At 42.7% G+C, this 24,263-nt stretch overlaps 2 protein-coding genes across 3 annotated transcripts in view; one reads left to right on the forward strand and one right to left on the reverse strand.

Annotated features, from left to right (window-relative positions):
• FAM227B (family with sequence similarity 227 member B) overlaps positions 1 to 884 on the reverse strand; it is a 411,735-nt gene extending 410,851 nt beyond the window's left edge. Inside the window, exon 1 of the mRNA XM_083183953.1 lies at positions 850 to 884. The gene's annotated coding sequence lies outside the window, so the exon portion shown is untranslated. The remainder of the gene's footprint in view (positions 1 to 849) is intronic.
• On the forward strand, positions 258 to 13,928 carry DTWD1 (DTW motif tRNA-uridine aminocarboxypropyltransferase 1). Of its 2 annotated transcripts, none has more exons than XM_083183957.1 (5): positions 258 to 370; positions 1,137 to 1,363; positions 3,755 to 3,898; positions 5,361 to 5,613; positions 13,480 to 13,928. In XM_083183957.1, exons 2-5 carry the CDS (start codon positions 1,151 to 1,153, stop codon positions 13,707 to 13,709), a joined length of 840 nt encoding a protein of 279 aa, XP_083040083.1. In that variant the 5' UTR covers positions 258 to 370; positions 1,137 to 1,150; the 3' UTR covers positions 13,710 to 13,928. The 2 variants fall into 2 exon arrangements, with proteins under 2 accessions (XP_083040083.1, XP_083040082.1); XM_083183956.1 differs by having other exon boundaries at positions 292 to 456.
• The last annotated feature ends 10,335 nt before the right edge of the window (positions 13,929 to 24,263 follow it).

Consider the following 24,263-nt stretch of genomic DNA (forward strand, 5'->3'; position numbering starts at 1 on the left):
TCTCCAGGATGGACATTCTCCTCTGCTCTTGGACTCTCCTCTTTATGAATGCCATCACCTGTGGTGAAACAACTTTCTTATTATTTCACCCGTTTAAAAACAGGTGATGGCAATCATACATTTACAGGAAAGTCCAGGAGCAGAGTAGTTTGTCCCTCCTGGCATGGGTTATGTTGGGAGGTATGGGTTACTGGGGAATTCATTCAGTGCCAACCAAGCGAATTTGTCATCTGTCCTGTCCAGTCCCGCCAGTCTGACTGACAGAGGCAGACTCTGACCGTCGCCGCCCGGATTCATGACGAAGCAGCAAGTGACGCGGCTCAGTCGCGCTGCGCTGACGGCAGCGCTGCGCGACTTACAGCGGCGACAGGTAGCTGTGCGGTTGCTGGGCAGCGGTTGTGGAACATTGGAGCGTACACCTCCCATTTACGGTGTAGAGGGCGAGCAGCCTGTCAGGTAGCTCACCGGTGTCAGTAGTGGGAGTGCGCTTAGGGGTTCTTTCATGAATGAGAATGTATTTATGTTGCCTAATATTATCCAGCACAGAGTAGTGCAGATGTGCAGTTCCATATGAGTCAGCGTGGCGGGCAGAGGTGCATGTCCTGCAGGGGAGAGGGATGGGGAAATGTCACTGCCTATTCTTTGATTAATTGCAGTCCCACATATTAACTTCTCGGCCTCATTTACTGTATGTGCAGATTTGTGGAGTATAGATCAGGGAGATTGGGGGAACAGTGCAAGTTTTACTGGTTATAGGTCTTGTTTCCACATCAGCTAAACTTATCATTTACACATTTCAGCCTTTGAAATAAAATTGAGTGCCATCACACCTATTGCAGTGTTGCCTACCTGCCCTCTCCTTCAGGGAGAAAATGCTCTGTTCCTGGACTTCCTGGGTAATGTGTGATTGCCAGCACCTGTGGGGAGCTAGGTCATTGATAAGAAAGGTGTTTCACAACAGGTGATGGCAATCATATATTACCAGGGAAGTCCAGGAACAGAGCATTTTCTCCCTGAAGGAGAGGGTCAGGTAGGCAACCATGACCTGTTGTACAGTTGTGAAGTGCCCAGTATGTTCTGCCTGTTACCATTCTGGTTAAGCTCATATCGGTTTCTATATGTATTTTGACCCATAGGCATCATATGAATTATGTCAAATAACAAAGAAGCAAAAGCCAGTTCTCCATTACCCGGAAATGACCTATTGGATCATTTACAAGTCTCATGTCAAAAAGTACTTGAAATGGCCCAAAAGAAAGGGAGGTCGCGGTGTCCAAAGTGTAACAGCTCCAGAATGTTCTATTGCTACACCTGCTATGTACCAGTAGAGAATGTGCCCACAGGCGATCTACCATCTGTGAAAGTAAGAAATTCTATTATTGCTTATGTTCTATCTTAGGACATTTCTACGTTGCACTTTGCCTACTCTGTTTTATACTTTATTCTAGGGGTTATGTGCACTATACATTGGTTGATAATTAAATTTTTGTCTTCGCATTTTTTTATATATTCTAAAGGCCTATACACAGCTGCTTTCAGCCCAGTGTGTACGACTCGGCGGTGAGCACTGATGTGTGCTACCAAATCATCACTGTCCCTTACCACTCATCATATTACCAGCAGATGAGCAAGGGGTGGACAGCTTTCCATAGTGTCCTGCTATGGAAAGCTTTCCACCCCTGGGAAAATCGCTTGAACAGACTATAATCGTGCCATTTGTATGCACTGATTGATTTTCAGCCCAGTGATTTTCCCCATCATCACTGTGCATACACGCTGGCCAAAAACGCCCATTGTGTATACAAAATAAAGAGAAGACAACTTCATACAATTCAATTTCAATTTGCTTATTCATTTAAAAATATTTGTGTGCACCACATCTTATTAGGACATTCCACATTGTCGTCCTTGTGACTATTTGGGTAGATAAAGTGGAGAAGTTGTCATAGCAACCAAACTGATGCTATTTATCAATCTAGCATTCTATAACATGACATAAACTGGCTGCTGTGGACATCATCTCCACTTGGATCTCTCTCCATGGTTTGCTACATTTCCCCATGTCAATGGTCCTCAAAGTTTTCACCTAAATAGAAGCAGAAGTATTATGAGCATTATAATATTTATAAGGCACAACAAATTATTCAGTGTCATGCATAGTAAAGCAGGGTAAACAAGGCAACAAAGTAACATTTACATAACGTAATATATTTACATAAATACAAGTGTAGGCATAGCTGTGGCATTTAGGGCAGCAGTTCCCAACCGGTCCTCAAGTACCCCCCACTGTACACGTTTTTAGAAGATCCACAGGTGGAGCTAATTGTTCCAATTGTGATTCTGTGTGAAGACCTGGAAAAAATGAACCGTTGGTGGTACTTGAGGACCGAGGATGAGAACCACTGATTTAGGGTATAGGAAGGAAGGGATGACATGAGAGAAAGCTGGAGGAGGGAGCAGTGGTGGTAAAGGGAATAAATAATGGGTTATGGATGGTGGAGGAAAGACCTGATCAGGTAGATCAGGTAGACCGGATAGCAGTATCTATTTGTTATGTAAACATCACCTATTTTTTTTTTTAAATATAGTATCTGAGAAGACACACATAATAAATGTGTCACACAACACATGTTTAAGCTGCTGATCTCTTTGTATCTCTGGGGGTAGCACTTATGTCTTCTAAAGCCCTGTACACATGGGGTGATTCTAGCCTATAACGCCGGTGAAGCTCCCATCAGAAACCCAGCAATAAGCCAGGTTGCTGATGTCACACAGGGGTGGGGCTGGGCGGCGGCACGTCATCGGGGGGGGGGGGGGCGGAGGAGGCAGCGCATGGAGCTGCCGCTGCCTCCTCCCTATAGTGTAAATGGGACCCTAGGTGGCTTGACCTGGGTTACACTTCACACTGCCCAGCAACCCAGATCCGACATGGGTCAGATTACCAAATGGCGCTTTCACATCACACATCAATCCACATAATTTGTGCGGTGTGAAAGAGGTATGAGTAACTGACCGTATAATGTTGCTGACTAATGTGTATTCGCATTGTGCTACAGTATGGTGGGAACTAGGCAAAGTCCGGAAGGATTCGCTGAAGCCAGAAAGGCATTGCTTGGCACTGTATCTATTAAAGGGACTTATGGAGTAAGCGGTTCAGCCATGAAAAGAAAGTACACTGAGTTTAAGGCTGTTTGTTTAATACTTAATGGACATCATAAGTCCTTTATCGAGTGCTCAAGGGGTTATTACCTCTTTTAAATGGAGCCCAATGTCATCACATAAAGATGATAAAGAAGGGGTTCTTGACCGCAGCCAGACAATAATTGCAGGTACAGTACTAGTCTCTGGCTCTGAGCAGCTGCTGATTACGAATACTGCATTACATTTAAGATATAAAACACTTCCTTAAAAGTCAGTGCCTATGCAAATTACTGATGTGTCCACGCTGTTATTGCTGCACCTACAGATTTATAGGTAATGTTTGGCTCCTTGTTGTGTAATTGCTGCATCATCATATTCTGTATGAAAAGTCACTTGTGGTATACCCATGGTGCTGTATGTTCATTGTGAGCTACACTTCCCTGAGCTCGTGATGCTTTATAACTGCTACGTATTGTGTTTATGGTCAGTCGTGTGTAGAGAAGTATAACATTACATTCACTATCCCTGAGGACAGGATGTCGGTAGCATCCAGCATTAGTCTGAGGAATGTAATATATTTTTGTCATAATGTACTATTTTTGCTTGCTTTTAGCTTCCTCTGAAAATTGATATTATTAAACACCCTAATGAAACCGATGGGAAAAGCACTGCTGTACATGCAAAACTTCTAGCAAATGAGGACGTTACTGTATATACTTATCCCTGTATTCCAGATTATGACAATCACAAACATGATGTAAGTCAAGTACATGAAACATACAGAAATTACTGTAGGTATATTGATATTTGCATTAGCATTTTTTTTCCTATCCTTTAAAATTCATTAATCAATAAGAATATTTAGGTGAAACTTAAATATCCAGTACAATTATACTGATTTTGCACTGCCCAAAATATCCCAGGTTATTTCACATGACCACACAGCAACTGGGGATAATGTGCAGTGGAAACGCACTCATTCACTGCAATGAAATAGCCGGCATCGGGTGATCGTCTTATCTCCAAGTGCTGGCTCAGTACCCGTCTCCCCTGAAAGGGTCATAAGCCAGGTTGGAGCCGTGTACAAAATCCTGGGCACGACCCAACTGTTTGGTATAAAAGTGGTATTAGTATCCACTTCTCCACTTCTCCACTGCTTGCTATGTGTAAAAGTAATACAAATAACACTACTCTATGTACAGTATATTGGTATAACAGCAGTGCCTTGGTGTTATCTGAGGTGCATATTTAATTATCCAATTCTGACTGTTTAATTTCCTCAATCTTATGTGCAGCCTCCGGGCAGCAGGGTCAGCGGGCGGGTAGTAGCAGCGAGCGGGGGACGCCGGAGAGCCGGGCAGAGTCAGCGGCAGCAGATGCTGGGGACCTGCAGGGGGGGGAGCCGGGCATGGTAACCTCTCCAATAATAGGCAGCGGGCGGGGGGATGCTGGAGAGCCAGGCAGGGGACACAGAGGCAGCGCGCGGGGGAACGCCGGTGAACCGAGAGGGAGCTGGGCAGGAGGATCGGGGAATCACTGCAGCTGCAAGGAAATAAAAACCAATACAAATGAATGGGCAGCCAATGATTGGCTGAGAGCTCTCTCAGTCACTGGCTGCCCATTCATTTGTAATGGTTTTTTTTCCTCCCTTGCAGAGTGAGTCCCCGATCCTTCTGCCCAGCTCCCTCGTCGGTTCACCGGCGTCCCACCGCGCGCTGCCTCTGTGTCCCCTGCCCGGCTCTCCAGCGTCCCCCCGCTCACTGCGTATTTGGGAGGTTACCATGCCCGGCTCCACCCCCTGCAGGTCCCCAGCATCTGCCTGGCTCTCCGGCATCCCCCGCTCGCTGCCATGCCCCCCAGCTCCCCAGTGTCCCTCGCCCGCTGATTCTGCCCGGCTCTCCCCCTGCAGCTCCCCGGGAGTTGCATATGATAAATCGCATGGCTATTTTATTATATGCAAAACTTGGCACATCAAGTGCCTAATCGTGTGTTCCACTCCCGGGGGGCTGCCGGGGAAATCAGGTCCGACTTGTCCCTAGGACAAGTCGGGCTAATGTATGGGGCCTAAAGAGTGAACTAGAATAAGGCGCATAGTGTTGTCCATTTGAGAAGGAATTTGCCTTTGTGAGTGAACCAGAATAAGGGCCCTATAGTGAGCACCATTGGATGTGAAGATGTTTTACTTATCATGTCCATTAGTTGATTTATTTATTTTCCAGGTTATTCTGGTGTTTCCTGGGCCACATGCGATACCTCTAAAGGACAGTCTTCTGTATCTCAGTAACTGTAATACTCACAACCAAGACTCTACTTCTGAACCAACTATCAAACGACAAAAACTATCAGCTGGTAGTAATGGCAGTGAAAGCAAAGACCAAAAAAATCTGAAGATAGATTGTTTGAAGAAAGTTGTGTTCATTGACAGTACATGGAATCAGACAAACAAAATCATGTCTGATGAACGACTTCAAGGTAACAAATAAAATATAATCTAATTCTTAAGTGTCCAAGTAACTGACCCAGGCTGTAAAAACACATCAGGGCTGTAGTCATAAATATTATACTTTTCTTCAGATTCTTGAAAACAATGTCCATTAACCAAGTAGACATTGCGACTAAACTAATAGGGGAGTATGGATCGGAAGTTTAATATTGCACCATAGTGCTATGACTGTAAGTGCCTTATTTTCACTCAGCCCAACCTCACATAACACACAGTGGTTATACAGGGGTGGGGTCCTGGGGCAGACAGTGGGGCAGATGTATTAAGCCTTAACAAGAGATAAATGCAAGGGTGATAAAGAGAGATAAACGTCCAGCCAATCAGCTCCTTACTGACTTTTTTCAAACACAGCCTGTAACATGGCAGTTAGGATGTGATTGGCTGGGCGTTTATCTCTCTTTATCACCCTTGCATTTATCTCTTGTTAAGGCTTAATACATCTGCCCCAGTATTTTTAAACATGTCCCTTATACAGTATACCGAGTTAGACAGAACTTGGCCGGATCTATCTTTCTGTGACATTTGGCGTTTTGAGGAATTTGGGTGGTGACAATGCAGTCACCCGGACCTGCCCTGATACAGGGTATGGATCTCTTTCACCAAGCATGGGTCTGGTGTAGGGATGGCCATCGACTATCGATGTTTCCAAAACCTCAATGGTTGGGACCTGGTGCTCGATGTTTTGGGCATCGATAGTGGATGGTCGAATAGTTATATGCCATCGATGGATGGCTTTCGATGGTAAAAGTTGGGGGCGCATGCGCACTGCGTGTGCAGCGTCATTGCATCCAGAGGCATCGCTGCGGGCGGCCCGCCCCACCGGGAGGTGCGCGCATGCGCAAAAGAAACTTAAACTGGATTGATGGCTAAAGTTTCTTCTGCACAAGCGCGCGGATCCCTGCCGGGCAGGCTGCCTGCAGCGACCCTTCCCGTTGCTCTGCACATGCGGGGCTAAGCGATGGCAGGAACCATCGATGGTGTGAGGTAGAATAGTTTATAGCCATCGATAGTTCCTGCTCTAGAAGCCATCGATGGGGGATGTGCCGATGGCCATCCCTAGTCTGGTGCATGTGCCGATTAGTAGTAATAACTGTTACATCAGCTGGCTGCACTGGTCCCTGTAATAGTTGTACAGAATGTCACATTGGTATGAGGTAAACAATTTGGCTTTAGCATGTGGCTGAGAACCAGCCCCTTTACATCTGCCCCACCTGCAGTGCAGCATGGTTTTAGCTCAGGATCCACTCCATTGTGTGCATGGAACAAAAGGCTCCCATATACTATTGTGACTTTTCTGAGGGGAAGTTGCAGCCCCTTGAACTGCCCGGGAACTTCCCAGCGGCTAAATCACATACGATGCACATAGGATGTATGCGTTACCATTCACTGCTGGCGGAGGCTACCTGATTCAATGGAACTTATGTTCAGCACCTCTGATCTCTGATCCGTTGTGTATGGAACCACTGCAAAATGGTTAAAAATGTGTGTATGTACTGAGCATTTTTCAGCTAAGCGATTTTCTTTCCCCCATCGTCATCGTACATACACGCTGGGCAAAATCACCCAGTGTGTATGGACCTTTAAGCACTTAATTGTTTAAGTGAAATTATTATTTGCTGAAATACAATTGCTCTCTACAATGTTACCCTTCATTTGTAAAGGATGTAAAAGTCAACCATTTCACACCTCTCTTTGCCTCCAATACTTTGCTGCTGGTCTCTTTTATCATGCTATCTTATTTGTGGTTGCAGGGTGATTATCCCACGCCTTCATTCACTTCACATATTTTACGCATGACATCGGCACAGTGCCTGTTACTGGCCATTTCTAATTGAAATGTACAATCTGTTCTGATCTTTTGGGCAGGATGAGCGGAAAATAAATGCAGGACTTCAGAGTACTGAACTCGCAACTACTAGAATCTGCCCCCAGTAACTTAAAGATGTAGCAAATACAGTACCTGGGTTGTTTTTCGTTTACTAGAGTATTTGTATCTGTAGTAGTGATGTTTTATGTCATTTAAGACTGATTTGGAGATTCAGAAAATGTACTTCTGCTATTTTTCAGCAATTTATTTTAACGAGGTTTGTTTAACCAATTTGTCAGGCAAATTCCATATTGTAGGATCATGCATTTCTGTGGAAGGAAAAAGTTTGCTTCTGATGAACAGAACCATTTTCAGTAAGAAATTACGCATTAGATATGCCAGGATTATCATAAACCCATAAATACTGGATATAAAATCTATCTGAAATGAAGAAAATGCCACAAGTACATGCTTTCAGTAGCCATGTGTTAATTATTGTTTACTCTAAACTGGCATTCTATGGTTTTAGTGTTTAAATGGCAACAAATGAATGCATAACCTTTTAGTCCTCTTTATGGCTTGGCATCCAAGGTATTGCTGATTAGGGAAAGTTTTGCTTAAATACAGTGTATTGGAGAAGTAGTAGCTCTGGTTTTGTATGCTGATTATGTGATGCTGATAGACCCCCTATGTTACATATTCCAAAGCTGTGTTTCATATTCCAAAGTTGGCATCCCACAGACGTTTAAGCTTATCTATGATTTTCTGGCCAAAAAAAACACCCGTGCAAGAGAGAGAGCTTCAGCACAGATCGTCTTACCAGGATGCCTGCCTAGGGAAGTAGAGGGTTGAAAAGTCTACTTCCCTTCTAAATGGCAAGTTGACTTTTACACAAATGGTTTCAATTAAATTGATTTGTTCCAAAAAAAAATGATCATCCAAACATTGTACTTCTGTACATTATTTTGGAGGGCTTGCCTGCCGGTCTACGGAGTTCTCCTTTTTTCCTTCCTAAACAGTACTTTTGGTTGTCAAACCTTTAGTCAGTTGATTGACAGTACTAACCACATGCATAAACTGATTTAAATGTCACTTTGCTTTGAGGTGATTTTATTTAATAGAAGCATCTTGTTTGAAAATGTGCCCATTTTAACTTCATTTTTTTCCCTTCATCCTTGGGGATTTACTGTAAGTGACATTTTTTCTGACTAGCCGAAAAATCCGTCATGTTTTTGCCGAAATTGCATCCGTTTTTAACAGGTTTTTTTGTCATATTTCTTCTTCGGCTAAACATGACTAGAAAACGGACTTAATTGAATACCCCCCTAAGAGATTCCTAACAAGTATGGTGTCTGCAATTTCCTTTCCTTCCACCCAAGATCATACAGAGGTATTGCACTCCCAATTCAGTCATTTATATTCTAGATGTTAATTCTAGCACCGTGCACCTAATTAGCGAGTAGGGCATACTGTATTTACATTTTTAAGGGCAAAATTTAAGATTTATCGCTACAGAAGGTGTAGCGATACATGACATATAACCTTTTGGCCTAAAAATGTTGCCCTACTCACAGATCAGGTGAAGAGTGCTAGAATGAACACTAGCATCATATATAATTTCACAGTAGGGATTGTGGGTACAGAGCCCTAATAAGTATGGCTGTCCCATATATCGTAATGTTTATGGGCAAAATAGTAGTTTTGTTCACTAATATATTCATTTTTAATTATGATCAATTTTTTTTTTTTTATTATTGTAATCCTACCAGCTAATAAATAGGTTTCTTATTCTAATTGCATTCCTATGTGATCCGTCATAAGAAATTGAAAACTGAAAGGCAGCCCATACATTTTGGCAGAATCATCACATTTCTATTAATTCTTTGATGTTCGTTGTTCCATGTATACTGGAGTATACAACTCTGAAGATCTTTGATGTCTTTTCCAATTACTTGTACTGATAAAGAGCAGAGAACAGTAAGTTTTGAATAGAACAGCCATTGTTATTAAACAGATTTTTGGGCAAAAACAATTTAAAAGGATTTCCCTTTAGGTCTAGTTCAAAAGGTGAGAGTTGTTATCACCTCCATATAGTTCAAATAAAGGTTTTGCTTTTCAAAAATAGAACAATCCCCTAATAGATATCGATATAGCAAGTGCGGCACACCGTATGATAATTGGAGGTGCTAATAAATGGTGATTCTCTGCCCAGACACTTTACTTTGGACTTACTGCTAAAATAAAGTGATGGGTAGTTGAGCACTATGATCAACATCAAATACTTAAAAAAAATAAAATGTCTTCACATGAGGATTTAATTCCATCGAGCCACAGGGAAACAGAAGATAAAATGCCAATGACTATTTGCACCAGCTGTTTGAGAAGCATAGTTTATACACTCCCTTTGTCCCACTAGAGCTTATAATAGAACTACTAGGGGTGGGGATAGTACTTTGTGGTGGTATCAATACCAAATTCTGTATAGTAAAAAGAGGAAGTTACCATTGCTAGATGGCTCTAGAAAGGGAACTTACTGAGGAGACATACAGTCCAAAGGTGGAAGAGACACTAACAGCAGCACTGATACCCACAAAAGTGTTTTTATGTACAGTACAGTACCATTGCCGTGGTAGCACCAGAGTGCGTTCCACAGGCTCCTGCTGTGCGTTCCACTGCCTTAAGCTGCCGGGTCAGGCTGGGCAGAATTGGATGTATAATCGCCCGGCAGAGAGACACATTAAACCGGGCAGCCTAAAGGGGGACAGTAAATATATACAGATATTACATTAAAACACCTACTTCACAAGATAAATAATACATATGATAATGTCACCAAATCCAAACAAAAAGTGAAAGAAAACAATAAAGAAAAAAATAATCTAAATAATAATCATAATAAACATTAAGTGCGCATACTAAGCAGTTAATGTTTATTATGATTATTATTTAGGTTATCAATTGACAGTTAACGCATCCAGTACATTTGAAGGATCCAACTGGTTTAGATAACCTAGTACTTACAGGACTCGTATCATGTCAGTTTTTGTTTAAAATATATAACTCTTTTTTTAACACATTGTTAAATCCTGTGACTTTGGCTGCCATCAGAAAGTACTATCATTGTTGGCTACCTAACAGGAGCACATTGTCCATATCTGTGATGATATCTTTTTTTTATGACCTAGTGTAAAAACGATTTGCCTGTATAACAGGAACTCTGATTGTGTGACCAATTTACGATCTAGAGCACTACTATCATTGGTGATGTGAATAGAATTACATCACTAAGATACTTTACTGTGGCTATAGTGATGAACATTGCAATTACCGGCTGGGTGACAGCAGCATACTGTCAAGGTTTCTGATCTATTTGCGACTTAACACAGAACTGTTTTTCTCAGACATAGATCAGTAGATATGATGTTGGAATGATGTACAAGCCAGAAACTGTTATGCAACCTAGAGCAGTACAAGAAATTGGACATTAAGAGTAACACATTGTTGCCCTTTTCAATATTTACACCTAATGGTGTGTACACACGGTCAGATGTGCCTTAAGATCCTATCCACCATCCGATCAGATCGGATCGTGGATAGGATCTCAAGGCACATCCGATTTGCATCCAATCTTGACTATATAGTGCAGATCTGCACTATATAGACAAGGCAGCCAAGACTTTCTGGCTTCCAATACGTGAACGCGCATCGGGATCGGATCGGGATTGCAAGGGTTAAAACCCTTGCGATCTGCATCCGATTCCGATACGATGTTGACTATATCGTCAACATCGGAAAGGAAATCGGACCGTGTGTACACACTATAACTGTGAATACATACACTTTGTTGCAAACTGCCAAGTGCATCTAGCAAACTGACACAATCTGTTGCTACAGACATGTATCTGCTATATCTAGGCCTCTAACACATTATATCCAGAGAAAATTGCCCGCAATTGACAGAAAGAGGTACCATTAGAAAATCCTGACACCTGCACAGGATACTACCCATTATTTTCAGTAACCAACTAGCAGTCTCTTTCTTATAGGGAATTCAACCCTCATTCATACCTGATGGAATTCTTCATTATTAGCAGGGAATACAACCCTCAATTACCTGAATATAGAATTCTACACAATGGTTTGCCTCCAAACGATCCCCAGCCAATAGAGCTTCGGCCACAATGGGGATATCCCAGAGGGGAATAACCCTTCCTACCAACAACCACACGTACCCCCCGAGTGCACAGCATACATTGTTATATGCTCACTACACAAGGGGCACAGGAAGGAATTGTTTACTTTATTTTAACACGAAAGCCCAAGTGTCCATTTATTTTAACCAAGAATCAATGAAAGTTACGTATTAAATTTAAATCCATCAAGGCACACATTCAAGAGTGCCCCACAAAAAGAGTCTTCTTTTTTTTCTTCTTCTCTTACGTTTACATTTGGACTCAGGGGCGCACCACCAACTCCAGAACAAACTACACCCCATCTGGGTGTACATTGCACATACGCCAGACCCATACTGTGCAGGGACAAATTAGGTCCTGCGTCGTCTGATATAGTATGACTGCAAGCGTCCGTTGGGGCGGGAGGGGCTATGTTGGGAGTTCCAAGGTCTCCGTCTGAAGATGGAGATTTTCTGACCTTCATTTACCTTCATCTACGGATCAGCAGCAGCTTATGGGTTTCTCAGCCGGCCAATGGTGTCATAGGCAGGTGATCTGATTCTGCATCCTCAGACATAGCACACACATAAATGCAGGATATGTTTGCTTATACCAGACTCTTACTGCTGCATTTTCATGTCTGAGTATCAATGCTGCTTCCAATTAAGCAGCAGTGATCAAACTGCATCTGAATCACCCCCAGTGTGTCCTTATTTCCCTTTGTTATACTTGGCGGTCGTGTGGTTTGTGGGTTTTGCTTGTGCTTATTTTTATGTTCTATTTAAGTGAATGTAGGCTCATTTTAGGATCATACAGTATTTAAAGCAAAGCTTTTTCCATGCATTCCAAAAACAACAATTGATCTGTGAATAAACTTAATGTGTCCTTGTTGCTTTTGTTGTTTTGTTTTGAACTCCCGGTACTGTATATACTAGCTCAGAAGCTGATTTTGGTGCTTTATGTATAATATCTGATATTACTGTAGATATAAACTTTTAATTAAGTTCTATTCATTGGACATAAGTGGGTTTTTGTGTGAGTGAATATTCCAAACCTTGTCCTTATGGTAACATTTGACAAGTGAATTGTACTTAAAGCATTAATAATATCCATAGCATGATTGTTTGAGTTGCCTGCAGACTATTGCATTGGTCTACAAACTTAAGCACTTACCCTGAATGATTCTGTATTTCCATTAGCCTTGCTACAGTATTTCATAAACTTGACATAATGGGGCAGATGTATTAAGCTTTAACAAGAGATAAATGCAAGTGTGATAAGGAGAGATAAACGTCCAGCCAATCACTTGCTAACTGACTTTTTTCAAACACAGCCTGAAACATGGTAGTTAGGAGGTGATTGGCTGGATGTTTATCTCTCTTTATCACACTTGCATTTATCTCTTGTTAAGGTTTAATACATCTGCTCCAATGAACCAAAGTCACATAGTCCGATTTTGTTCCGATGCGCGCTCCCGTGGATCTTTAGCTGAATCTTCTGATCTTACGTGCTGCACAAAAGATCAGAAGATTTAACAAAAGATCCATAGGAACGCACACGGGATCTTTAGAAAAATCTTTGCCTGAAATCTTTTGTCCAGGATGGAAAAAAGATTTTAAGGATAATTTATGCGCACATCTTAAGATCGCAGATCTTTCTAGTGTGTGGGCACCTTTAGTCTGGTCAGGATGGTGATCTGTTGCTGCGTATGTGCAAATAGCATCCACTGTCCAATCATGCCCTTTGTTTGCAGCTTGAGTAAGGACACTCTCTAATCTTAAAATCTATGAAATCATTAAAATAACATATAATTTAAAAAATGATTGACCCTTTTTTTATACCCTATTTTGGGCTAGGACTGGTGAGTGTTGAATTGACCGAACGAAAAACCTGTTTTTGGCGTCATCAGAAAGGATCGCCTGACACTTACCTTTCAACAATAGAGGCTATTTACTACTTCATGGTGGACTATCACATGGAAATCTTAGAGAAGGACTATCATGGTGAATACGATAACCTTCTCTTCTTCTACTCCTTCATGTACAGACTCGTCAGAAATGCCAAGCATGCTGCTGGAAAGCTGTAGCGCGCTTATTTAAAGACTAATTAGGGACTTGTGCTTAAACGTAAGCTGAAGAGTCATATAATAACCAAATCTACATTTGGAAGCATTGCATATTTGTATTGTTTCTTATGTGCAGCGCCAATTCAGTCCAGTAGGAATATGGAAAATTCCAATGGAAACAAAGATTACCAAGATAAATCCTATGATTTTTGTATCAACAATAAAACCATATTTCTCATAGTTTAGCTGATTTGTGTGTTCTTGTAGAGTTTAACCATGTTGTTTGGTTGATGCTGACTGGGAACATTCCAGTGAACAGTAAATCTTTAGTCTCACTAGTTAAGTTTACTGCAGTTTTCATTCCTGTAATCGTACATATTGGGAACTTTGCTTTTGTGTTCTTTCCAACATTTTTTTATGTTAGTCATGTATATGGAGTGTCTCATTGTGTGGGTTATCTGTACAGTATTTTAGTTTACAAATATGTTGTTGCTTTGCCTGGCCCTCTAATCTAATTTTCCTGTCTCAGTAATGTGTTTATAAGTTTAAATGACCTAAAGCAACAGCACAGGTTCTCAAGCTCGGTCATCGGGACCCCACACAGTGCATGTTTTCCAGGTCTCCTCACAGAATCAAGTAGTTCCACCTGTGGATCTTTTAAAATATGTCAGTGAGTAATGACTGCACCTGTGCAACTGCCGGGGGATCTGGAAACGGCGAACTGTGTGGGGTCCTGAGGACCGAGTTTGAGAACCCATGAGCTACAGTATGGCACAGAGAAAATCCGGTGCCGATTTAGATTGCCTGATGTAGTCAAAAAGTCTATCAATGTGCACAGTGCCATGAGCCTGTGGTAAATGTATTACATTCTCTTGCACAAATTCATGTTGGTTTTATTCATTATATTGGCAATACAAGCAATGGTCAAATAACATAGTAATAATCAGAGACTGTACGAAAAGAAGAAAAAGTATCATAATGTAAGTGTTAACCAGGTTTGCCACCTGAAACAAACTATGCAGCATACAGTATCCTCCGACCTTTTCATACCCCCACTATCCACGTCGGCGTGGAGTTGATTTTATATAGTGTGGCGAGCGCAGCGAGCCCGTTAGCGTGGTGAGCTCATTGAGCCCCGCTTAATACCTGTGAAGTAATGCACATCCCCTCGCGGGGCTCATTGCGCTCGCCACACTATATAAGATCAACTCCACACCGACGTGGATAGTGGGGGTATGAAAAGGTAGGAGGACGCGTACCGCCGCCCATCGCGGGCTCGCTACGCTCGCCACGCTTCGGGTTCACGTTGATCGTGGCGTTAACAATGGGGGGCATAAAATGAAAAATGGGGTCTGGGGGGCATTTAATATTGAGGCCAATGTAAAATCGGGTCCCAGGGACCATTTAACATTGGTTCCAATGTAAAAAATCGGGTTCACCGCATGCAATTTGGTTGCATGCGATGCGATTGGCCCGATTTTTGCAACCGGTTGCATACAATTAAAATCGGTGGCCCATGCTAGGAAACAAGTACCAAATTTTTTTTTCATGATTAGGGCAGCCAAACTATGGAACTCTCTTCCTGGTGAGGTGGTGTCGACAGGCACAATAAATACATTTAAAATAAGGTTAGACAAACATTTATTGGTTAAAAACATCCAGGGGTACAAATAAGGATAACAATCTGTCTTTAAATACTGTACATCAGTATTCACTACCTATAACAAGGGTTAAGTTACTAAACCTAGGTTGAACTCGATGGACGCAAGTCTTTCTTCAGCCTTAACTACTAACTGTAGCTTCATTACATATGGAGACATGGGTTCCCATTTCATATATTTTCTGAAATAGTTCCAATAAAGTAGTCACTATGGCCCTTATTCTGGTTGGTGCGGTCGAGCCGCATATGCGGCTCCGACCGCACCAGACGTATCCCCGCCCACACTACGGATCGCCACGGCCGTCCGTACACGGACGGCTGGCGATCCGCACGAAAATGGTGGAGGCGTACGCCTCCACCATGGTGGGAGCTGCCCCCTGCATTCGATGGTCGACGACCATCGAAGGCAGGGCCGCACGCCGCGGCAGCTCCCGCAAGCTGAGACCACACGGACAATCGTCCGTGTGGTAGCTTGTATGGGGGCTGAAAGCTGACATCCGCCGACGTCAGCTTTCCGCCCCCATGAGTGGCGTCATGCCCTCATTACCATGCGTACGCCCCGCGTTTGCATGGGAACGCCCATGAAACGCGGGGCGTACACATAGGGAAATGAGGGGATGAAGCCCCTCACGCCCCTATACGCCCCCTTTGCGGCGGACGAAATCCGTCTGCGGCGAAGGGGGCTGCACATGCGCAGATTGACCTCTGCGCATGTGCAGAAGAAAAACATCGGCGGTACGGCCGCACGCGGGCCGTACCGCACGAATCAAAATAAGGGCCTATATGAGGTTGTAACATACAATAATAATCGCCTGATAAACCATCAGCATTACTTTTCTTTCTGGAGTTAATAGGGGTAGTACGTATATCATCCATGCAATTTTGTTTTTGGTTCAAAATAGCAATGAAATTGCATTGAGATTCTTGGGACTTTGTGAGGTAGGGTGTTTGAGCATTGTGATCATATGACATTTCCTAGGTGGCTGAGAAATCACTGCCAGCAATCTTCTGCCTTGTTAGCCCATCTATAATATTTGTTGCTAATATAATGTGTAGCTAAATATGTCTCTATTAATTGTCTTGCCTGTTTGTACTCTGACAGAGTATTGTCAGAAGGACTAGTAGTGTTGTTATGAAAGGCTGTAGACATTGACAATTTTAGTGACAAGAAACCACGGCCATGTCTGAAATCTACAATGAAGCTTTTCCTTTTTCTTATAATTTAAATGAGTGATCTTTCTTTTTCAGTTGATATAACAGCTATTACATTCAACACCAAAATTGCCAAGACAATGACCCAAAGCCTAGCATAGTGTACTAATTCTATATAAGTTTTAATGAGGGTACAAGAAATTACTGCTCTGTACATAAAAACAACTTATAATTCCTTTTCAGGTGGAAATAACTGTCAAACATTGTGGCAGTACAATGAAAACATTTCTTTAAACTTTAGGATAGGATTTGGTTGTTTGAGTGTATATTTTAGTTGATGTAACATTTAAATTGTACAAACTAAGTATTCAATTGTATATTGCAGTAACAATGCTGAGTTCATTTCTGATTGGTTGTTAACTAGATTAGTCATATTAAATCTGCCAAGAAGGAAGTAACCTCTCCAATGGAATTGCTCATCGGTGGTTACCTGCTCTTTGCAACAAGTCTTATATCTGGAAGGTACACTTGGATCTTGTATCTTAAATTTGGTGAATTTTACCACATTGAGTCTTAAAGCTGTCAGTGTCATAAGTGGTATACCTGTGGGAAGCTTAGTGAAGCCATATTGCATTTTCCATCTGCCAAAAAAGATATGAAGGAGCCAGGGCCGGCGCCACCACTAGGCAGCCTTAGGCATTTGCCTAGGGTGCAGGCCACTGCAGGGCGGCAGTTAGGAGCAGGTCCCCGGGGATGGAGGTTAGCGGAACTCTTCCCCCCCCCCATCTCCCCCCCCCCCCCCCCCCCCTGGAATGACTTGGCCGCATCCCCCAGTGGAGTTACTCTCGCAACACACCCCGTGGAGTTAGCCGCATCACACCCGCCCCCTCCCGTTGAATGCTGCATTGCCGGGCACCCCCTCGTGGAGCGTCCGGAGCAGGTGAGCACCGGAGTACCCGGCACTCCCCCAGTGCAGCGGCGCCGGAGTACCCGGCACACACACACACACCCCCAGTGTAGCGGTGCCGGAGCACCCGTGGCACACACACACACCCCCCACGAGTGAGTGGCGGAGCACCCCTCGGCATGCATTGCAAAAAAATTAAGCTTATGAGCATATTAAGGCATTTGAAAAAAACTAAAAATCTATTAAATGCCCAATGGAGAATTGGGCCTAGCGGCTAATACCTTATTTGTGCAGTGAAACCTATATGAAGTTCAATGAAATACAGGTACATACTGTAGATCATGTCTATTACAAAAAAATAACGAATGTACGACAGGGATATGTGTCAAAGTAAAAAGACATACCCTATGTTCGCTGTCAGACATTTTGCATTAAAGTTTTAGTGGTCTTTTTATAAAAAAAAAAGGGAATTAAATTAAGACTAGATTCACTCCTAATTTTGCTAAATGTTTTGTAAATGTGATAGAGATGTTCATATAAAGTACTTTATTGTGGATGTTACCTTCTTTTATTCCTTGTAAAACTTTCATTGCATGTTTCTGTAATTTTTTTTATTCTCTGCATATTAATTTGTATTGGAATAACATTGACTTTTTTATTTTAACAATAAGTGGTTTTGTATTTAATTGTTTTTAGTTTGCCATAGAGCCAGAGACAGTATTCACATGTCGGATGCAACTAAATCCACTTATCCATATGGCTGTAGAAGCCTGCTCACTAGCTTATGCCAATAGGAGATTCCCTCACGTATGCTTACTGTCTATGCATCTGAACGTGGAAGTCCATCTCAGCCACTATTTGTAGCCATTCTAAGTAAGATCTTTCTGCGTATTGAGTTGTTTTGTTCTGCATAGTGTAGCAGGTATTCAGTTTTTTTCCCTGACATGTGCAACTAAGTCTGTATCTCAATGGATAATTAGAAGCATATGGATTGTTTGGAAAATCTCTCATAATTACTTGGCCTTAACAAGTTGACATGAAGATAAATGAGTCTCTTTGAATGTTATGTGTCAACTCTCTGAAGGTCTCAATTTTACTTGCGATGTCTTCATTAATCTAGTCTCTCCAATTTCTAGGACATTAGATTAAATATACATTATGAATGAAAGTAGCACTCAAAGGAATTGTAGCATGTCTGTTTCAAAACTATTACCATGTTATTTGTATGATGTATGTAGTATATTAGTGTTCATTCTAGCACCCGCTATTTTTGAATACCCATGCAGTTCTTCTTCCCTGCCTAGGTTGTCACTGTCTGTTGTGGTGTTTCTAGCAAAGGTCTGGTTTGCATATCAGTGCTGATATACAGACCACACGGTGTTAGAAGCACTACAGCAGACAGCAACACCCCAGGCAGGGAAGAGGAACTGCATTGGTTTTCAAAGATAGCGGGTGCTAGAATGAACACTAGTATGTATATATGATCATGTATTTTGACTTCAAAATGTATAGTTCAAGGGTGGATGGGATCCCAGCGGTTGAAATCCCAATGGTCAGAATCCCGACAGTGGCATTCCAACGTTTAGGATCCTGACAGGTCTCTTTGGTAAGGACTCAGGTTAGGTGTAGGGTTAGACATGAGGGGAAGGGTTAGCATTAAGGGGGTAAGCTGTTAGGGTTAGGCTGCAGGGGAGGGTTGTGTTAGGGTTAGGCTTGGGTAGTAGTGTGTTGGGATTGGGGTTAAAATGTTCACCAGGATCTGGTACACTGATATCTCTTCCCCCTCCAACCACCCTTGACCACTATATATATATATATATATATATATATATATATATATATATATATATATATATATATATATATACATACATACATACATACATACATACATACATACATACATACATACATACATACATACATACATACATATCCCACTAGTATACTTTAAGCTCCTTGGGGCAGGGCCCTCTTCCCTTCTGTTCTCACCGCCCTCTTCTTGCATACTCACCTTCTATCTCTACAGAAATCTCTTCTCACCTGTGTTCACTCATCTCCATTACTGCCAACCTGCCCCTGATAGCATGTGGACAACTCCTTTGCTACCCTTCATCTCAGCTGTATTGTGTACTAAGAATTGTGCTAATTGTTACCTGTGCTCTGTTTTAGTTTTTAAGTTACTGTAATGTTAAGTTCAGTGTCCACTGTATTGTTCTAATATGTGCCATATGTACGCCAATGCAAAAATAATAATGAACCTCAACCTACACTGTGTACCAGTGGCGTAAGTTCGTCCCAGTTGCCTGGAGGCAAGATAAATATTGGTGCCCCCCCCCCCCCCCACACACACACACACATATATACCACCTTATATAAATATATGTTATGTATATTATGTTTAAAATGAAGAGAGTGTGACATCTATTGTCCTGCTAGGAGGGGGAGTCAGCCACAGAACCGTTATCAATGGATTTAAATTAAGTAATTCAAACTTGCAGGGGAGTAGAGGTGCCCCCTTGGGAGCAGGAGCCCGGCGGCAGATGACTCCATTGCCTCCCAGAGTTCTGCCTCTGCTGTGTACACATCAAAAGCACATATTGAATACATCAGTTAATGTAAATACATGGTTCAAGTGTTCGTCATCCCATATGCAGGGATAGGAGGAGCCTCAGGAAAAGTAATCATTAATACCACTCTGGGCCAGATTTATTAAGCATTAACAAGCAATAAAGTGGAGGTTGATAAATATTGATAAAGTACCAGCCAATAAGCTCCGGTCATTTTTCAAACTCAGCCTGTAACATGGCAGTTAGGAGCTGATAGGCTGGTCCTTCGTCACTCTTTATCACCCTCCTATTTATCACTTGTTAAGGCTTAATACATTTGGCCCTCAGTTTTTAAGGGACTCTCTTATCCTACTTTGAAAGTCTACTATATAGCTTTCTCAAGAATCAAAAATGTTAAGTTATGTTTATCCTGGTCTAAGATTGTATGCATACCTGCAACTAAAAGTGATATAGCAAAGGACATGTACAGAAGCACTGGGAAGATCATAACAATTTTATGTATCTAGTGCTCTTTCTCCAATAGTACTCAAGGCACTTAACAGATATAATGAGCATAATACAGTACAGACACAATGAAGTATAGAAGAACTTTTCCTATAGCCCGCTGACAGTCGGATTACAAAATGCGTACGGACATGGCCTTGCTGATACGCTTGTGATTTCCCAGCCAGCGATTACAAATGGATGGTGAGAGAGAGCACAAGTGCCTTCCAGCTGCCCAGTACTGACAGTGCGGTGAGAAATACCACTGACCTGGAGAGATGGTATATGAAAACCAGATGGGCGATTGTTTGTAAAACCATTTGGTGCACTAATCACACTGAGGAACAGTTGGGTTTGAGCTTTATATATTTTAAGTGAATATGCAGATGAAGCTGTTTTTCTTGGATAAAAACATTTCTGCACTTTAAAGTTGCCTCTTTTCTTCTCTTCCTATGGATATAATGATTCACTCTGTGCATTATGTTCTAACTTGCTTATGCTACAAGTGTCACTGCTTGTGTTGTGTGTGCAGGATCATACTGTACATCACTTAATTGAGGAACTATTGCACATGAGTTGGAATGTTTGTGATTGGTGGGAGATATTTCCTCTGTGCATTTAAATACAGCACTCAGTTTTTATCCTTGATGTTGGGTACACCACCCGAAACATATGTTAAAATAGATGCTGACATTTCACAGCTGAGAAAAGTCTCATGAGTGTCGCTTCTTCTGAGAAATATCTATGACCTTGATAGGATAGATTGGACACTGTCACCCTGCACACCTCCTACATGGCTGCCTGGGTACCTTAATTGGTGTTCCCAACACCCATTGGTGGTTATGTTAAAAAAAAGGTATATAAGGACCCTGGGCGCACTGGGTGTACTCAAAAAAACAATTCATGGTACTTGTTTCCTAGCACAGCGCCCAGATTTCCTACATACGTTAACGTAGTGAAATCGCATCGCATGGACCATTTTAGTGCCGTGCGATGCGATTTTTTAATGTAATATATTCACTGCTCTGCCCCAGGGGATCGCATCGCACCTCCCGCATAATCGCATGCGATGCCATCACATTAGCTATACAATAATATCATTGTATGACATACAATGATGTTTTACGCACCCCCCCCCCCCCCCACTATCCACGCCACCCCGAAGCGTGGCGAGCGGTGGCGGAACGCGTCCTCCAACGTTTTCATACCCACACTATCCACGTCGGCGTGGAGTTGATTTTATATAGTGTGGCAAGCCACCAAGCCCAAAGCGTGGCAAGAGGACGCGGATTACTTCAAATGTATTCCGCTTCCGCTCCCACGCTTCAGGCTCGGTGGCTCGCTGCGCTCGCCACACTATATAAACTCAACTCCATGCTGACGTGGATAGTGGGGATGTGAAAAGGTCTGAGGACGCGTTCTGCCGCCGCTCGCCACGCTTCGGGATAGTGGGGGGTGCCTAAAACCTCTTTGTATGTCATACAATCATATTATTGTATAGCTAATGTAATAGCATCGCACACCCTATAAAATCACATGCGATCGCATGCAATTTTGCAGGAGGTGCGATGCAATGAGATCCCCTGGGACATACAGAGCAGTGAATAAATGACATTAAACAATCGCATTGCATCGCACGGCACTAAAATGGCCCATGCGATGCGATTTTCCTATGCAGAATAGCCCACTAAGCAATTTGCTTAGTGGGTGCCGTGCTAGGAAACAAGTACCAAATTCATTTATGACAATAGTAGGATGGAATGTGTAAAATAAAAATTGCAAGATAAAAATGACAATAAAAAGAGATGATCAACAGGATAGTCCCTTACCCATTGGGGGCGATAGAGCCTAGGATGGTATTTTGCAGAGTGTTCCTGGGATAGACACACCCTGCAAAGGCTCCAATGGTTTGGCTGGGCTGTGTCCTGGTAGATGCAATCGGGCCAAAGCGTTTCAAGCCACTAGGGGCTCTTTTTCAAGGCTAAATATTTCAGTTAAGCTTCCTTATTTATAGTGAAAAAGTCAGGGAAAAAAACATTAAAGAGACGTCCTTGAAAGTTGTACTATGCATACTTCCGGTGTCCCACGGGGGCTGTGTTCCCCTCTTCGTGCAGCTTTTGCATGCCGGAAGTGAAGGTCCGCGACTTCCAGCCAAGCAAACCTCCGGCAGGTCGTGTGATGGCTGAAGTGACGCGGCAGAAGTTTTGAAAGTCCGTGACTTCTGGTCTGCGGGAGATGAATATAGCATGGGCCATTTTGGAGTGGGAATAAATAGATCCTGGGCTGATGATGCTGCGGATGTAGGAAGTCCATAGTTTTCGATCCCCAAACATAGGCACTTTGACCGGTGCCATTTTGGGGTTGTAATATGTAGTACTGTGGTCATCTTGTGGTTGGCCAAAAAGTGCTTTTTCTTAAGGTGAATTGGATTTCCCGCCCCTGCTCCCTCTGGAGTGAATGGCTCGGCGAGTGTGAAGACCCCCCACTATCAGAACAGGGACGAATTCGGCCCCGTCTGAACAAATCTGAATCACCCCCTAAGTACAGATGCAGATACAAAATAAAAGCATGAAGTTCAATCAAATACAACTTTGTTACCTTGCCCTTTAAAATATGAATCAGGAATCTGCTTTGTGAAACAGATTCATTGCAAGTACCAAAATGTAAAAATGAAATCAACAGTTAAATCAGCACAAGAAATTTGTTGAATTAGGTTTTCCTGGAATGGATACAAAATGTGTTAGAGGCGAGCTGAATATTTATAAATATATGTAATATTAGTTAAAAAAATGTGCATAATCCAGGCACAAGTACATTCTGTCTCTGGAGGAAAGTTATATTCATCATTATCACATGAAGTCATTTATCACTGTAAGGTTCTGAAATGGACTACCAAGGAACATTATAAAGGTATGTTCTCTAATTATTTAAAAATGGACAGTCTTACTGCAATAGTTTATTTATACCTCTCAACTGTCCTAATTCCAGTGGACACTATCCCACCCACGGGGGCAAATGATCCTTGACTAGATTCCATGCTCACACACACAGCATCTATACAGTGCAGGGAGTAAAGCCGGGAGCTGCTTCGGGAGAGCTGAACTCCCCTCCAAAATGTAAACACAGGTACTGTATGTGCGAGGTCATGCTTCCTCCCACCCAAGGCCATTTTGGTTTACGCACATGGGGGTCTCCATCTGGTGGGGTTAAAAGTTGTGAGGTATAGTTTATTATATGCAAAGATTTTGGTGGTTTATTGGTGGGGATATCTTTGGGACAGATTCATTTAACTACAGGTTGAGTCATGCTGTCTATTTCCGCAGATAAAGTGCCCATTACAGACCTGCGATCAACCTGTGAGCAGCCCTAATCCACCAGTTAATGCTGATTTCTGCTCGCAGCTCTGGAGGGTGCTAGCATAAATAAGCACTAAAGTTGTTTCCAATCTATTCATGCTGTAAGGGACCCAAGCATGAACAGACTGGGACCCAGGGAATAATGAGCTGCGCTGCCATCGCGGGCTCTCCCAGAACATTTCCGGGCATGCCACTGTAAAGAACCACTGGCACAACACTATCCCCCTGTCGCTGACCCTCTCCTCCCCCTTCGCCAATCATCCCCGTTACCGCCCCATTGCCGATCCTCCCAGTCGCCGCTCGGGGAGGTTCGGCCGCTCTCGGCAGTTCATGTGTTTGTGCATTCGGGCACCCAAACATACAATTGCCCGGCAGGCGAGTGCTCAAACACCCGAGCTATCCCGAGCCCCTCCCCCCCAAGTGCCCCCAAACTTTTCCAACTGGCTG

The sequence above is a fragment of the Crinia signifera genome, chromosome 4 (genome assembly GCF_055691185.1).
Source record: "Crinia signifera chromosome 4, ASM5569118v1, whole genome shotgun sequence".
Lineage (NCBI taxonomy): Eukaryota > Metazoa > Chordata > Amphibia > Anura > Myobatrachidae > Crinia > Crinia signifera.

Coding starts and splice junctions, on each gene's coding strand:
- DTWD1 (XM_083183957.1), top strand. CDS start 1,151: ATGTCAAATAACAAAGAAGCAAAAGCCAGTTCTCCATTACCCGGAAAT. Junction 1,364..3,754: donor GCGATCTACCATCTGTGAAA/GTAAGAAATTCT, acceptor GCTTGCTTTTAG/CTTCCTCTGAAAATTGATAT. Junction 3,899..5,360: donor ATGACAATCACAAACATGAT/GTAAGTCAAGTA, acceptor TTTATTTTCCAG/GTTATTCTGGTGTTTCCTGG.